At 45.8% G+C, this 18,018-nt stretch overlaps 1 protein-coding gene across 1 annotated transcript in view; it reads right to left on the reverse strand.

The window, feature by feature from the left end:
• The window catches only part of ALK (ALK receptor tyrosine kinase), a 769,803-nt gene that overhangs the window by 21,691 nt on the left and 730,094 nt on the right, over window positions 1-18,018 (reverse strand). Inside the window, exons 24-25 of the mRNA XM_003941519.3 lie at window positions 5,969-6,066; window positions 1,530-1,622 (exon numbers count right to left, since the gene is read on the reverse strand). Coding sequence (XP_003941568.3) covers window positions 1,530-1,622; window positions 5,969-6,066 — 191 coding nt within the window. The remainder of the gene's footprint in view (window positions 1-1,529; window positions 1,623-5,968; window positions 6,067-18,018) is intronic.

An 18,018-nucleotide genomic window follows, 5' to 3' on the forward strand; every position in this document is an offset into this window, starting at 1 on the left:
CTGCCAGCTGTCTACATTAATTAATTACTTCAATAAACATAGACTGAATATTTAGTATGTGTCAGATACTCTGCTATGTACGGAGGACATAATAAGTCACTCACTCTCCCAAGGACATTGTTTAGTGGAAGAAATGGATATCTAGGCATTGCAACATAGAACAACACATACCATAATGCAGGTATGTGCAAGGCTCAGTGACATAAATGAAGAATTGATTCATTCTACTCGAGGCAGGAGTCAGAGACAGGGGAAGCTTCACAGAAGGGCACTGAAGGAGCTGAGGAGCAAAGGTGCTCTCCCAGAAGACCATTCCTGACCAGTGCCATTGCACAAAGTACAGAGTAGGTGGGGAGTGAAGGACTGTCGGTAACTTAGGGTAGTGGAAGCCTGGAGTTGAGAGCTGTCAGAACTGAGCCTGGGAAGGAAAGTCAGATAACAGAGGCCTGAGAAGTCATGCTGCAGTGTTTGTATCTGAAATGAGAGGCAGTCCCAGGGTATTCTGAGAGAGCAGAGGAAGGAACACTGAGCTTGTGGGTAGCATTAGCAGGTGAAGTGGAGCAGACCAGAGAAGTGCGGTGCAAAGCAGAGGTAGGCGCTCCAGAGATGTCTTTACTAACCCCGTCTTCCACGTGCTGCTGCCGTGTGGTAACGTGATAGCCTCAGTATGCTCACCCCTCTGGGGACTGTTACCATGTTCAACTGAGGCCTTCAGGGTGGTGTCTGGATCAGTTCCACTTATTCTCTAAAGAGTTAAAGCTCCACATAACCATTGCTCCTTTCCCTACCCCTGTGAGTTAGGGAAGGGATCAGCCCATGCAAGGAGGACTTGCTCAGCTCACACAGCAAGTCAATGTTGTAAATAATCAGGAAAAAGAACAAAAAAGGAACTAGGGGCAGGGAAGAGAAGAGTGAAATAAAGCACAATTAAAGTAGTAGTAGCTTTTAAAATGGGAAAAAAATTAATTTAAAAAATGTAGCCTTGAGAACGTGACAGGGAAAAAAAAATATGTCTGCACTAAGTGCTGATGGGTTTTGCACTACGCTCCACGTCCCCTGCGGTGGCTAAAGCTGAGCGGTGAGCTGGGCCCGCGTCCTGCCTGAACTGCGGGCAGGTGTCTGCGGTGATAGAAGCCACAGCCACTTAGGATTCCTGAGTATTGAGAAGAGGAGTTGAAGAAGTTAAGCAAGCTCACTTTGAAGGTCTTTCCACATCAAGTCTCCAAGTTATCCACGTCTCAGAGCGTGGCAGGATTAGAGAGTCGGAACCGGAACCGGAACCAACAGGTTAGACAACCTAACTGAGAACTTGGTGTCAATCATTGCAGGAAGTGTGATCCCTGATTTCGGCCTTCGGGCATGGTCACTGATTAAGGTTTCCCATTTCCTGACAAGGGACTTGGTGAAATTTTAGGTGGAAAGTTGACAGGGTTAACAGTTGATAGAAGGGACAAGCAGCGACACCCCATTTGCTTGAGGGGACGAGGTGGAGGAGACAGGCCTCGAGGGGTGATGCCATCTTTACTCACCGGTAGATGTCTCGGGCCATCCCAAAGTCCCCAATCTTGGCCACTCTTCCAGGGCCTGGACAGGTCAAGAGGCAGTTCCTGGCAGCAATGTCTCTGGGAAGAAAGAAAATGCATTTCCTAATTTTATCCCTAGGAAGGTAAGTGTACAACTTCCATCACTAGGATTTTGTCTCTAAGCTGAAGTTTAGATAGTTCCTTCTCTTTCCTGTATTTCCTTTGGTATAGCATACTTCAGTAGGAGAGAAGCAGCCTTACCAATTGTAGGCCTCAAACTAACAGAGAAATGGAAAAGCATTAGGGAAAACGATTAAAAATGTTTAATGGGACAGTAATAATGAAATGAAGGAACTAGATTTATTGGTCTTCTACTATGTGCTAAGTGTTGTAAGTGCTTCATCTGTAATTCTCACAACAACCCTTTAAGATACAAGGTGCTATTACTGTCCTCATTTTATTTTTAAAAAGTAAGTTAAAATTAGATAACATAAGGCCGTAAGGAATGCTGTTTGGCTTTAGGCAGATTTAGTACAAAGCACTGGCTGGTTTCTGCCAGTTGTTTGAAAAAGTGTTTTAAAACAGCATGGCTTCCCTGATATCAAATTCAAGTAGATTAAGATGTTTCTGGCTGAGCGTGGTGGCTCATGCTGTAATCCCAGCACTTTGGGAGGCCAAGGCAGGCAGATCACGAGGTGAGAAGATCGAGAGCATCCTGGCCAACATGGTGAAACCCCATATCTAATAAAAATACAAAAATTAGCTGGGCATGGTGGCATGTGCCTTTATTCCAGCTACTCAGGAGGCTGAGGCAGGAAGATTGCTTGAACCAGGGAATTGGAGGTTGCAGTGAGTGGAGAATACACCATTGCACTCCAGCCTGGTGACAGAGTGAGACTTTGTGTCAGAGAAAAAAAAAATCCCAAATATTTTTTTTTATTTTTTTTATTTTTTGAGATAGAGTCTTGCTCTGCTGTCCAGGTTGGAGTGCAGTGGCACAATCTCAGCACACTGCAATCTCTGCCTCCTGGGTTCAAACAATTTTCCTGTCTCAGCCTCCCAAGTAGCTGGGACTACAGGCATGCACCACCACACCTGGCTAATTCTGTGTGTTTTTAGTAGAGATGGGGTTTCACTAAGTTGGCCAGACTGGTCTCAAACTCATGACATCAGATGATCCACCTGCTTCGGCCTCCGAAAGTATAAGCCATTATGGTTCTTTGGTCCATGATTTTATTCAAAGCCTCTGCTAAGCTACACGGCTGAAGCATCGCTTCTTTCAGGTGATAAAGTTGTCATCTCTGTTGTTGACTCCAGATGGCCTGCTTTCTGGTAGCCTGCCTCTGAGACACGGCCAACCGCTCTCCAGGACTCATCAGCTTCTACTCTCCAACTGCTCCCCATTCTGGACATGCATGTGGGAATGAAGGACACAGTCAGAACAAGTCTGGAATGGGTCTCTAATATTAAGGTCCTATGCAGAAAAAAAAAAAACAGGGAGCACAGCTGCTGTTTTCATGTTCAACTGGTTTCCTGAAAGTTCTGATCCTAGGTTGAGAAAGGACTTAGAGAATCAACTGGCTGCTAGGATTGTATTTAAAAAATAGGATCTTGATCGGGGATCATGGCTGAGGGTGCCAGAGTAATGGGTTCAGGTGGAGATTCATGTTGTTAATGCCGCTGACCTGATCCAGAGGTTTAAGTTGAATTTTGGGGTGGTGTATAAAATGCCCCTATAAAACCATAAAAGCATAACACATATGACATCAGAAAGGAAGAAAAATAGTTGGCTATATAGCCATTGATTCTCAAGAGAAATACAGCAAAATAGACCAGGAACAGTATTTATGGCTCCAGAAAAGTCTTTACACTGATGCGTATGGAACGGTTGTTTTAAAAAGTGATCTTGAATTTAATGGCAAATAAGTAAATGCAATATATAGAACACACCAAGAGTTGGTAAAATGACACATCATTCATGAAATGGCAATAAACCATGTTCAAAGCGAAAAGATCTACTTTTTTAAAACATGGAAGCATGTGGATCTGATGAGAAGTTCCACTATGAATTCCAAAAGCATAAAAGTACACACGTGTGGAAGTCCATGAATCTTAGGAGCAGGTAAAGCGTGGCGGGAGAGCGAGAATTTGAGGCAACTCTGTTGTGGGTATGTCCCATAGACCTCTTAGCTAGTTAGAATATGTCAAAGACTTTTTTTTCATACAAATGACCAAATTACCCCAGAAGAAAAGCTTTGATTGAGATGGACAATTTCTGCCAGAAGTTTTCTTTTGCTTAAAACAGATTATCTGTTACTGCCTTGATTTGGTGTTAGACAATTTCTTAAAAAGGAGGAAAGAGCAATAAATGATTACTCTGGGGTCTAATTCTAACCCTCAGTAACTATCTCTAGATGTGGAAGTCAGGGGAGTCTTGAGGGAATGTAATCCTGTTAGTGTCATAACAACAGAGCATTGGACACCATCAAAATATCTTGTGGCTGTAGGAAAGCAGATGTCAAAAGGTCAAGGGAAAAATGGACATGATCACTCAGCCAGAGAATCTGTATGCTAGGGTGACCAACGTGGGCAGAGATTTAAAAAAAAAATCCCAATGCTAAGCAAAGGAAGACATTTGGTCACTGAAGTGTCACAGGTTGCTCTGAGAGGACTCCAGACTTAAAGCACATGGACAAAAGATGGAAAGATGACTCCAGCCAAGGATGAGTTCAAAAGGAGCACAACTCTGTCTTGACTGAGTCATAGAACCGCAAAGCCCAGAGCTGAGATTTATGGAAAATTCTGGGTACCACGCAAAGGACAAGAACAGGACTGGGGAGCGGGGAAAGGGCTGAAAAACTACCTTAAAAAAAAAAAAAGAACAAAACTGATACACTCTTAGAAGCAGCAGATGGTGGAGCTGGTCTCAGCTCCTTTTTTTTTTTTTTTTTTTTTTTTTTTTTTTTTTTGAGACGGAGTTTCGCTCTTGTTACCCAGGCTGGAGTGCAATGGCGCGATCTCGGCTCACCGCAACCTCCGCCTCCTGGGTTCAGGCAATTCTCCTGCCTCAGCCTCCTGAGTAGCTGGGATTACAGGCACGCGCCACTATGCCCAGCTAATTTTTTGTATTTTTAGTAGAGACGGGGTTTCACCATGTTGACCAGGATGGTCTCGATCTCTCGACCTTGTGATCCACCTGCCTCGGCCTCCCAAAGTGCTGGGATTACAGGCGTGAGCCACCGCGCCCGGCCTCCCAGCTCCTTCTTTGCATCCATTATTTCTGTGGAGCAGCATGGCCTGCACAACGGAAAGGGAACTGAAGGGCAGTGATGAAGTGACAGGAACAGCATGAGCTCTTCTGAGAGTTGATGGCCTTGTTTCAGGAGTGACTTTGGGACTTAGGCAAGTGTGCTTCCTGATCTCTCATTTCCCCATGTTTATTAGGGGAAAAGCATAGCTTGCTTTATATTTGCATGATTTTCTATTTCTAAGCTCACACAACATCTCTCACTCTCTACTTTGTACTTATATATTTCAATTATTATGAACATGCCTTAAACTCTTCAAAGACATGTGTTAGTAAATGGTTCTGAGTTCACCAGGTTATTATTCACTCAATTAGTGGCAAATCATTAAGGAAGAGCTTTGCAAAGAGCCTGATGATCCATTTTACATTTCTGATTTCAAGCTGGCAGCTGAGAAAGTTATCAGCTTTCACACGAAATATGATGTTCATAGCATGATGACGTCCCAGCCCATACAGCTTTTAAACACAAGAATCATAATAGAAGTATCGAAGTAATAAAAATCATCACTATGCTTCATTTCAGAGTTTTTTGAGAAAAATTAGTGTATCCAACAAACATTGTACCCCCACTATATGCCAAGCATACAAAGATGAATAAAACAGCGTCCTTGCCTACGAGCTACCCATTGTCAAAAACACCGTTCCTTAACTTCCCCATAAGGAGCCCAGTTTTCTACATGGGGGGAACTTTAAAGTGATACAGTACTTGAACATTCAAGATACAGGCAGGGGTCGTCACAGGAGGTTAAGAATAACTTACAGGTCTCTAGCCCTGGCAAGGGTATTTCGGGACACCCGTTTTACATAAGGGGCAAGTGAAATCCGAGTAAGTTACCGTCTCAAAGACAAAGCTGAAGAGAACAGGAGCCATCACTCCTGCCTGAAATTCTATCACTTCAGGAGGCCGAGGCGGGAGGCTCACTAGAGCCCAGGAGTTCAAGATCAGCCTGAGCAACAAAGTGAGACCCATCTCTATGAAAAACAACAAAACAAAGCTGAATCATCCTACATCCAAACAACTCTGGAGGGAAACCTAATAATCTGCTCTAAAGGCGGAAATGTGAGCCCTTGAGATGTTCAGAGAAGCACACAGACAGAGCAACAGGATGACAGGAAAAGCCCAGTCACTTTGACTCACCGGTGGATGAAGTGGTTTTCCTCCAAATACTGGCAGCCACAGGCAATGTCCCGAGCCACATGCAAAAGGTCCAGCATGGCCAGGGAGGAGGGCTGGCTCTGTGGGGAGACAGAAGCGGGCCACTGAGGAGGAGTTTGTCAGTGACGGAAATTCAAAACCCTGGCTTCCAACGCTCACAAGGAGGCAGACTGAACACACAGCTCCACCAGGGGCCTTGCCCTGGCTGCACGTTAGAAATCACTTGGAAGCTGAGGCAGGCAGATCCGGAGTTCAGGAGTTCAAGACCAGCCTGGCCAACATGGTGAAACCCTGTCTCTACTAAAAATACAAAAAAAATTAGGTGTGTGTGGTGGCAGGCACCTGTAATCCCAGCTATTCGGGAGGCCAAGGCAGGAGAATTGCTTGAACCTGGGAGGTGGAGGTTGCAGTGAGCCAAGATCACACCGTTGCACTCCAGCCTGGCTGACAGAGTTCGACTTCATCTCAAAAAAACAAATAAACGGGAATGCTGGGAAGATGGCCGCCTAAGAATAGCTCAGGATTTCAGCTCCCAGTGAAAGTGCAGAGGGTGAGTGGATGCCGCATTTCCAGACGAACTCTTATTGCCCACAGACCAGGAGATACCCAGGCAGAGGGGTCGCCAGCGTCGCAGTCCCAGCCGGTGCGGCTGTTTTGGCCCCCGTGGGGCTGATTCCGCCCGCGCGGCTGCTGTGACCACGCCCTGTTGCTGCGGTTCTCCGTACAAAAGCCACTGGTCTGGGAGCCCTCTTAGCTGGCGAGCAGAGCCCTGAGACGGCAGAGTTGCCCATTCATCTGAAATAGCGAGTCAGGCCAGAGATTCCTAGGCAAAAAATCCGCCAGGAGCCGGCGCCACAGTTCGAGCCGACTCCGTGAGTCCCAGCACGGGGAGATCCCGGCGCCTTTTCAACAAGCGACCGGAACGCGGGGTCGTTCAACTTAAAAGAAAAGACTCTGAGTCAGGGAGCCAGGTGCTCAGGCTCCATTGGTCCCACCCCTCCACCCCCAACAACAACGAAAACAAAAACAGTAATTGGAAACCCTCTGGGTTGAGCCCTTCAAACCAAGCACAGCTGAACCGGGACAGTCCGGCTCGGTGGGGGAGGGGCTTCCGCCATTACTGAGACTCTCCACCGCTACGGAGGCAGGCTGCCGTTGCCGAGGCAACGCGCCGTTGCCGAGGCAACCTGCCACAACAGAGAGAATCCGCCATAACAGAGGCGGGGCCACCATTGCCGAGACAGTTCTAACTACGCCCATATAAAAAGGACTACAGGGAAGAGCTCAGGGCAGCTGGGCGGAGCCCACAGCAGCTCAGCAAAGCCCCTGCGGGCAGGCAGTGGCTAGGCGTGCTGCTAGCTGGGCGGATCCGACCTGAAAGAAAAATCAAAAAAGGCAGTAGTGCAATGGAAACTCATAAAGCTCCAACTCCCTGGGACAGAGACAGACAACAGGTGGATAAACCCACAAAAATGGGAAGAAACCAGCGCAAAAAGGATGAAAACTCCCGAAACCAGAACACCTCTCCTCCTAAAAGGGATCACAACTCCTCACCAGCAAGGGAACCAGACCGGATGGAGAAGGAGGGTGATGAAATGACAGAATCGGACTTCAGAAGGTGGGTAGTAAGAAACTACAATGAGCTAAAAGAACATGTTCTAACCCATCGCAAAGAAAATAGGAACCTTGAAAAAAGATTGGACGAACTGCTGACGAGAATGGACAGCATAGAGAGGAGTATAAGTGAATTGATGGAGCTGAAAAACGCAACACGAGAACTTCGTGAAGCATGCACAAGCTTCAACAGCCGAATTGACCAAGCAGAAGAAAGGATATCAGAGGTCGAAGATCAACTCAATGAAATAAAAAGAGAAGGCAAGAACAGAGAAAAAAGCGAAAAAAGGAATGAACAAAATCTTCAAGAAATGTGGGACTATGTGAAAAGACCTAATCTACGTCTGATAGGTGTACCTGAATGTGATGAAGAGAATGAATCCAAGCTGGAAAATACTCTTCAGGATATTATCCAGGAAAACTTCCCTAACCTAGTAAGGCAGACCAATATTCAAATCCAGGAAATACAGAGAACAGCACAAAGATATTCCTCAAGAAGAGCAACCCCAAGGCACATAATCGTCAGATTCACCAGGGTTGAAATGAAAGAGAAAATGCTAAGGGGAGCCAGAGAGAAAGGTCGGGTTACCCACAAAGGGAAGCCCATTAGACTCACAGCAGATCTCTCAGCAGAAACTCTACAAGCCAGAAGAGATTGGGGGCCAATATTCAACATCCTTAAAGAAAAGAACTTTAAACCCAGAATCTCCTATCCAGCCAAACTAAGCTACATAAGTGAAGGAAAAATAAAATCCTTTGTGAAAAAGCAAGCACTCAGAGATTTCATCACCACCAAACCTGCTCTACAAGAACTCCTGAAAGAGGCTCTACACATATAAAGGAACAACCAGTACCAGCCACTCCAAAAACACACCAAATGGTAAAAAAGCATCAACACAATCAAGAATCTGCATCAACTAACCAACAAAACAGCCAGGTAGCATCAAAATGACAGCATCAAATTCACACATAACAATACTATCCCTAAATGTAAATGGACTAAATGCCCCAATCAAAAGACACAGACTGGCAAATTGGATAAAAAGCCAAAACCCATCAGTGTGCTGTATCCAGGAAACCCATCTTACATGCAAGGATACACAAAGGCTCAAAATAAAGGGATGGAGGAAGGTCTACCAAGCAAATGGAGAGCAAAAAAGGGCAGGAGTTGCAATTCTCATCTCTGATAAAATAGACTTTAAAGCAACAAAGATCAAAAGAGACAAAGAAGGACATTACATAATGGTAAAAGGGTCACTGCAACAAGAAGAGCTAACGATCCTAAATATATACGCACCCAATACAGGAGCACCCAGATATATAAGGCAAGTTCTTAATGACTTACAAAGAGACTTGGACTCCCACACAATAATAGTGGGAGACTTTAACACCCCATTGTCAATATTAGACAGATCAACCAGACAGAAAATCAACAAGGATATCCAGGACCTGAATACAGACCTGGAACAAGCAAACCTAATAGACATTTACAGAACTCTCCACCCCAAATCCACAGAATATACATTCTTCTCAGCACCACATCACACCTACTCTAAAATTGACCACATAATTGGCAATAAATCACTCCTCAGCAAATGCAAAAGAACAGAAATCATAACAAACAGTCTCTCAGACCACAGTGCAATCGAGTTAGAACTCAGAATGCAGAAACTAACTCAGAACCACACAGCTTCATGGAAACTGAACAACTTGCTCTTGAATGTTGACTGGATAAACAATGAAATGAAGGCAGAAACAAAGATGTTCTTCGAAACCAATGAGAACGAAGACACAACATACCAGAATCTCTGGGACACATTTAAAGCAGTCTCTAGAGGAAAATATATAGCAATGAGTGCCCACATGAGAAGAAAGGAGAGATCTAAAATTGACACCCTATCATCAAAATTGAAAGAGCTAGAGGAGCAAGATCAAAAAAACTCAAAACCTAGCAGAAGACAGGAAATAACTAAGATCAGAGCAGAACTGAAGGAAATAGAGACACAAAAAACTCTTCAAAAAATCAATAAATCCAGGAGCTGGTTTTTTGAAAAGATCAACAAAATAGACAGACCACTAGCCAGATTAATAAAAAAGAAAAGAGAGAATAACCAAATTGATGCAATAAAAAACGATAAAGGTGATATCACCACAGATTCCACAGAAATCCAAACCATCATCAGAGATTATTACAAACAACTCTATGCACATAAACTAGTAAACCTGGAAGAAATGGATAAATTCCTGGACACCTGCAACCTCCCAAGCCTAAACCTGGAAGAAACCGAAACCCTGAATAGACCAATAACATGGTCTGAAGTCGAGGCAGCAATAAAGAGCCTACCACCCAAAAAAAGCCCAGGTCCAGATGGGTTCACAGCTGAATTCTACCAGACATACAAGGAGGAGCTTATACCATTCCTTCTGAAACTATTCCAGACAATCCAAAAAGAGGGAATCCTTCCCAAATCATTTTACGAGACAAACATCATCATGATACCAAAACCCGGCAGAGACTCAACAAGAAAAGAAAATTTCAGGCCAATATCCATGATGAACATAGATGCAAAAATCTTCAATAAAATACTGGCAAACCGATTGCAACAGCATATCAAAAAGCTCATCCACCATGATCAAGTAGGATTCATCCCGGGGATGCAAGGCTGGTTCAACATACGCAAGTCCATAAACGTAATTCACCACATAAACAGAACCAAAGACAAAAACCACATGATTATCTCGATTGATGCAGAGAAGGCTTTTGACAAAATTCAACAACCCTTTATGCCAAAAACCCTCAATAAACTAGGTATTGACGGAACGTATCTCAAAACAATAAAAGCTATTTACGACAAACCAACAGCCAATATCATACTGAATGGGCAAAAACTGGAAGCATTCCCTTTGAAATCTGGCACTAGACAAGGGTGCCCTCTCTCACCACTCCTATTCAATATAATACTGGAAGTTCTAGCCAGAGCAATCAGGCAAGAAAAAGAAATAAAGGGTATCCAAATTGGAAAGGAGGAAATCAAATTGTCTCTATTTGCAGATGACATGATTGTATATCTGGAAGACCCCATCATCTCAGCCCAAATCTCCTGAAACTGATAAACAACTTCAGCAAAGTCTCAGGATACAAAATCAACGTGCAAAAATCACAAGCATTCCTATACACCAGTAATAGATTTCAAGAGAGCCAAATCAAGAACGAACTGCCATTCACAATTGCTACAAAGAGAATAAAGTACCTAGGAATACAACTAACAAGGAACGTAAAGGACCTCTTCAAGGAGAACTACAAGCCATTGCTCAACGAAATAAGAGAGGATACAAACAGATGGAGAAACATTCCATGTTCATGGTTAGGAAGAATCAACATCGTGAAAATGGCCATATTGCCCAAAGTAATTTACAGATTCAATGCTATCCCCATCAAGCTACCAATGACCTTCTTCACAGAACTGGAAAAAAACACCTTAAACTTCATATGGAACCAAAAGAGAGCCCACATAGCCAAGTCAATTCTAAGCAAAAAGAACAAAGCAGGAGGCATCACACTACCGGACTTCAAACTATACTACAAGGCTACAGTAATCAAAACAGCATGGTACTGGTACCGAAACAGAGATATAGACCAATGGAACAGAACAGAGGCCTCAGAGGAAATACAACATATCCACAACCATCTGATCTTCGACAAACCTGACATAAACAAGCAATGGGGAAAGGACTCCCTGTTTAATAAATGATGTTGGGAAAACTGGCTAGCCATGTGCAGAAAGCAGAAACAGGACCCCTTCCTGACACCTTACACCAAAATTAACTCCAGATGGATTAAAGACTTAAACATCAGACCTAACACCATAAAAACCTTAGAAGAAAATCTAGGCAAAACCATTCAGGACATAGGTGTAGGCAAGGACTTCATGACCAAAACGCCAAAAGCAATGGCAACAAAAGCCAAAATAGACAAATGGGACCTAATCAAACTCCACAGCTTCTGCACGGCAAAAGAAACAGTCAGTAGAGTGAATCGGCAACCAACAGAATGGGAAAAAATTTTTGCAGCCTACCCATCTGACAAGGGGCTGATATCCAGAATTTACAAAGAACTAAAGCAGATCTACAAGAAAAAAACAAACAAGCCCATTCAAAAATGGGCGAAGGATATGAACAGATACTTTACAAAAGAAGACATACAGGAGGCCAACAAACATATGAAAAAATGCTCATCATCACTGGTCATCAGAGAAATGCAAATCAAAACCACATTGAGATACCATCTCACACCAGTTAGAATGGCGATCATTAAAAAATCGGGAAACAACAGATGCTGGAGAGGATGTGGAGAAATAGGAACACTTTTACACTGTTGGTGGGAATGTAAATTAATTCAACCATTGTGGAAGACAGTGTGGCGATTCCTCAAGGACCTAAAATTAGAAATCCCATTTGACCCAGCAATCCCATTACTGGGTATATATCCAAAGGATTATAAATCATTCTACTACAAGGACACGTGCACACGAATGTTCATTGCAGCACTGTTTACAATAGCAAAGACCTGGAACCAACCCAAATGCCCAACGATGATAGACTGGATAGGGAAAATGTGGTACATATACACCATGGAATATTATGCAGCCATCAAAAACGATGAGTTCACGTCCTTTGTAGGGACATGGATGAACCTGGAAACCATCATTCTCAGCAAACTGACACAAGAGCAGAAAATCAAACACCATATATTCTCGCTCATAGGTGGGTGTTGAACAATGAGAACACATGGACACAGGGAGGGGAGCACTACACACTGGGGTCCGTTGGGGGGAAATGGGGGAGGGGCGGGGGGGTGGGGAGGTGGGAAGAGATATCATGGGGAGAAATGACAGATACAGGTGAGGGGACGGAAGGCAGCAAAGCACACTGCCATGTGTGTACCTATGCAACAATCTTGCATGTTCATCACATGTACCCCAAAACCTAAAATACAATAAAAAAAAAAACAACAAAAAACCAAAGAAATCACCTGGAGGCATGTGAAAGAATTCAGATGCCTGGGCCCCAACCCAGACCAAGATGTCCACCTCTCTGTGTGGGCACAGCGATTGTACATTCGAACTCTTCCCAGGTAATGTGATGCTAGCATGCAGCGAAGGCTTGGAACACCCAGACTCCGGGAAGGCAGGTTGGAGCAGGTGTTCTTTCCCTTGCAATTTATTCTGCACATTCTCTCGCCCCAGTCTTCACAAGCATTTGAATACCCCCAATTTATAAACAAATTTGTGAGGGAACCACGAGGGAATAGGGGTATTTTAAAAATCCTCGATTTAAATGTCTTAAAATATTTCTTAAAACTAATTTTCTTCAAGCAGATCCAGCGCTAAACTGGATTGAAAAAGAAAAGCTTTTGGGAAATGCTGGGCAATTAAGAGCTATCTTAAGCTTTTCTGCCTGGGGTCTCTTTCATACAAAAGGAGATATCACCTCCCTACCCCTCTGGGGGACCTTTTGTCTTGGCCTCCTGGACAGTCTTGATGAGCACCATGAAGCCTTTTCAGAAGGCGACATCCCTTCTTGGCCTCTAATTCCTAAAGCCCTGCCTCTAATTCCTAAAGCCCTGAGGGGTGCGGCAGCTCAGCCTCATGCAGTGACCGAGTCACTGTGTTGTTCCATGTTGATATCACCATTTCCCCGAGTCGTGTTGTTGAAGTTCTAGAGACAGGGATCTCACCCTCCCACAGCACCCAGCACAATGCTGGATACACTCTGGGGGTTCAGTGAGTGTTGGGTATCTGGTTGATTATAGCCCCAGGCCAGGATTTACCTGGAGGAATATGATCCAATTACCTACCCAAGAAAGCGCATGCAGGTAGGGTGTCAAATCCGCTCCCTTTTAGGGCTGCCCCAAGAAAGGTGTTTAAGCTGGTGACTCTTGAGCACCTGGGCAAACTCCCTGCAGGAAATTCAGGCTTGTAGTCCTACTATTTTGCTTTTCTTTCAAAGAGGGGGCTGAGGACTGGGCTCTTTAGTTCTGAGGTACCCACAGGGAAGTCACCAGCGTCTGGGTGCAGACTTAGCCTGCCGGGGGTTTTCGCTGGGATAGATCAGTGCCTCCCCAGGACTCCTTGGAGCAACAGCACGGGTCTGGAGGAGGCAGAACAGAGTTTTGCTTCTCTAGGCCATGCTTCAGTTCTGGGGGAGACACCTGAGAGTGAGGAGTCCCCCTACTGGTGCCTTACTTTCCCCAGAGCGCACACAGGATCTGCCGTGTGGTAGGTAGGGAAGAGAAGGTCATCTCCATACTAAAGATGAGAAGGCTGAGGGCTCAGAGGAGCCAGGCGACTCAATCCAGATCATACAGCTAACAAGGGTGGGGCCAAAGTTGCCTGGAGATGGGCTTTAAGGATCCGGGTTGGGAGAGGCAGGATCCAAGGAGTTAAAATAGAGCATCTTAGAAGAGAGTGCCTGAGGAGGGATGGAGTGTATGTGAATACAGTGCCCCACGTGTGTGTAGTGTGCATGTTGTGTGCATGTGTGGCGTGTGTGTTTTTGTATGTGTGTGTGGTATGTGTGGGGCTTATGTCTGTGTGGTGTATCTGTGCATGGTGTATTGTACATATGTGTCTGGTGTGTGTGGTGTGTTGCGTATACGTGTGTGGTGTGTGTGTGTGGCATGTGTTGTGTGTGTGGTGTGTCTGGGAGGGGCTGTATGCATGGGTGGGGTGGGGTGGCGGGGGGCTGTGGACACTGGCAAACCCCATGCTGAATCTAGACTCGCAGGGCATTGCTAGCCAGTGCAGCCTTCTGCATCCCTCCTGGGGCAAAGAGTTGCACACCGAACTCAAATACAGCACACACAAATGTCAAACAGCACCCTTCAGTGGCCAGTCGAGCTCAGCCGGGCTCCACCCTGCTGGCCCCTTCCTGGCCACATGGCCTGGGGCTGGCTGCTCAGCCTCTGAGGCCACCATTTCATCTGTGACAGGGACATAGGACTGTCAATCTCCCTGCGTTGTCAGGAGCACCCACGCCAGCAGCCCCATGAATTGCCTCATCAGGGGACCCAGGTATTGAGGGGTTGCCACATGCGAGGCCAGGGGGACTCAGAGAACGGTTTCTTGTGTTCTCTGGAGACCTCGTTAGGGGCAGAGGTACCAGGCACCATGTGAGACACAGTCCCATCTCCTGGGAAAGGTGACATATTTCTGAGAGAAACATTCATCAGTTTTGCTGCGGTGCTAGAAATACCTTTTCCCTCTTCAGGAACATGCCCTCTGTCCCTACCACAGGAGGCCGCAGTCCTGGCTGCGCTAGAGCCTTGAGGAAGATTCTCCTCCTGCCAGTCTCTGTGTCCTAGCACCCATCGCCAGGGTACAAGGGCCATAGATGTCTCGGAAGCCCCAGGAGCCTGGAGTGCTGCAGGGACCAAGTCTCTCCAGGCACTGACCACGGGCCAGGCTGATCCGGTTCCCCGTCCTTGCCTGCTCAGAGCAGATGAACTGCTCCACTAATCAGCTGCACGGGGCAGATGGTCGGCAAGCTGTGGGGCGTGGTGTGTGTGTGTGTGCTGTGTATGTGTGTGTGTGGTACGTGTGGGTGTGTGGGGTGTGTATGCGTGTTTTGTGTACGTGTTGTGTGTGTGGGGTATGTGTGCAGGTGTGTGGTGTGTATGTGTGTTTTGTGTATGTGTTGTGTGTGGTATGTGTGGGGGTGTGTGGTGTATATGCGTGTTTTGTGTATGTGTTGTGTATGTGTGTGTGGTATGTGTGGGGGTGGTGTGGTGTGTATGCGTGTTTTGTGTATGTGTTTTATGTATGTGTGTGTGTATGTGTGTTTTGTGTATATGTGTGTGGTATGTGTGGGGGTGTGTGGTATGTGTGTTTTGTGTATGTGTTGTGTATGTGTGTGTGTGGGTGTGTGTGGTATATGTGTCTGTGTGGTGTGTCTGTGCATGGTGTATGTGTGTGGTGTGTACATGTGCGGAATGCATGGTGTACGCTCCCTTCAGGGACGCCCTTTAGGCCAGCATCCTACTTTTACTGGTGAGTAAACAGGAATGATTTGTTTGGTGTCACAGCTTCTGAGGGGCTATTCCCAAAGGATAATATATTCTAAACATAAAATAGAATAACATTGAGATTGCTCCTGTTCTAAAGTATTAATAGCTTCTCACTAACTATTCAGAGATGAACCATCAGGAAAAGAGGTAGGAACCCTTTTGCCAAGTGAAAAACAGAATAGGATTTTTGTTTTGAGACAGAGTCTCGCTCTGTCACCCAGGATGGAATGCAATGGCATGGCCTCGGCTCACTGCAAACTTCACCTCTCAGGATCAATTGATTCTCTCGCCTCAGCCTCCTGAGTGGCTGGAATTAGAGGCATCTACCACCAGGCCTGGCTAATTTTTGTATCTTTTTAGTAGAGACAAGGTCTTACACCATGTTGGCCAGACTGGTCTTGAACTCCTGACCTCAGGCAATCTTCCCGTCTCAGCTTCCCAAAGGGCTGGGGTTACAGATTTAAGACCACTGTGCCCAGCAGATATTTTAAAATTGATGCGTATAAAGATGAGAGGGAAGGATGAAAAAGAGGCAAAGAATGCAGATGGGAACAAGAAACAAAAAATGCCGCAGAAGCCCACTTTGAAAAGCGGTGAGGAACGGCCAAGTGCGGTGGTTCACGTCTGTAATCCCAGCACTCTGGGAGGCCGAGGCAGGCAGATCACTTGAAGTCAGGTGTTTGAGACCAGCCTGGCCAACATGGTGAAACCCTATCTTTACTGAAAATATAAGAATTAGCCAGGCATGGTGGTGGATGCCTGTAATCCCAGCTACTCAGGAAGCTGACACAGGAGAATCACTTGAACCTGGGAGGTGGAAGTTGCAGTGAGCCAAAACTGAGCCACAGCCTTGGCAACAGAGCCAGACTCCATCTCAAAAAAAAAAAAAAAAAAAAAAAAAGAAGAAGAAAGAAAAAAGTGTGGTGAGAAGTTCTTTTTCCTCGGCGCTGGATGTGCCTTATGTGCTTGGAGCCAGCATCGTCATCGCTGGTCCACATCAGAGACTCGCCTGTGGACTATGGACCTCTAGGAGCCAGGAAGCCACCTGCATTCTGAAAGTCTTCCATACAGCCACTGCCCACAGGCACTACCAGGTCCCAGATAGTCATGACACTGTTGTGATCAGTGACCCACACCGTTATAAAGGGGTTACTGGCTTCTGAATGGCTTTTGTCATTATTGATTGAATTCATAGACACTAAAGTACAGCTCTTCCCTATCCCCAGCTGTTACCTATAGGAAGTCCTGCAGACATTTTACTGAATAAAGATTGGGTCTGTAGAATTTTCTTTTTTGACCTTAAAAAGGGATCTTCATTCTTGAAGAGGTGGAGTCCTGTGACCAAGGGATGTTTTCACCTGTATCCATGCATTTCGTTTCCATGACAGGCATGGCTGACCCGGGCACCCACTCTGTCCACCAAGTCTGCACAGATGTTGTCTGAGGCCAGAGCCTTTTATCCCATCTCAAAGGACCTTTGATCCTGATCTAAGGTCTACGGAGTCGCTGAGCTCCAGAGCGGGCAGGAAGTGTGGACAGAGACCTTATCTGATTCTGTGTCCCGAGCCCGGTGCCTGCACACAGTAGGTTGTCAGGGAACTCCTGGGAGTATCAGGATGATTCAAACAAGCAAATCAAGTGGAATTCAGGCCTCTGAAGTCCGAGTTTCAGAACCTGGAGGCACAGCTCCATCTCTTTACGGCACACGTCTCTCCATCCTTCATGTCCCTTGGCCAATTCACCCTCCTTCATCCTGTGTAGGATTTACTGTCTGCTGGAAATCATGCTCCTTTCTCACAGTCCACTGAATCCTTATCTTATGAAGTTGGATTTTGTGGCCCTGAGAATCTGTGCAGGAAGACCAGCACATCCTCTAAGCTCCAGGGAAGCTGCTGCCACAAACCCATCCACATAGGTGGCTATGGAGGGCCACAACTGGACACGTGAAATGAGCTCTCATGTTCCAGGGATCTCAGGAAGGACAGCTCGCCTGGGTCGGGTGGGTGTATGGGAGGCGGGGAGGACCATGACTGGGGTGCTACCTGGGTATGCCTGGTTGGCAATGAGAGCCACTCAGAGGAAAAGCAGGGCCAGGGGTTCAAAGAGCAGATTGGGTGAAGGTGAGACCCTGGCCCTGAGACGTGGCTTTTCCAAGGGCAGGCTACCTCCCCATTGTGGGCATCCCTCATGTGGCACCTGCTGTTAGAGGTCAGAAATTGGGGGCAGGCTCCTGTTCTGACTCTCTGAGGGTGGCACTCTGGGGTGGGGGTGAGAGAGAGAATGACTTGCCTTTCCTTGCTGGACTTTGCTCTTTGTAATATATTGCAATCATCTTTCATCATCAAAAAAGAGA

The sequence above is a fragment of the Saimiri boliviensis genome, chromosome 1 (assembly GCF_048565385.1).
Source record: "Saimiri boliviensis isolate mSaiBol1 chromosome 1, mSaiBol1.pri, whole genome shotgun sequence".
In the NCBI taxonomy this organism is placed as follows: Eukaryota; Metazoa; Chordata; class Mammalia; order Primates; family Cebidae; genus Saimiri; species Saimiri boliviensis.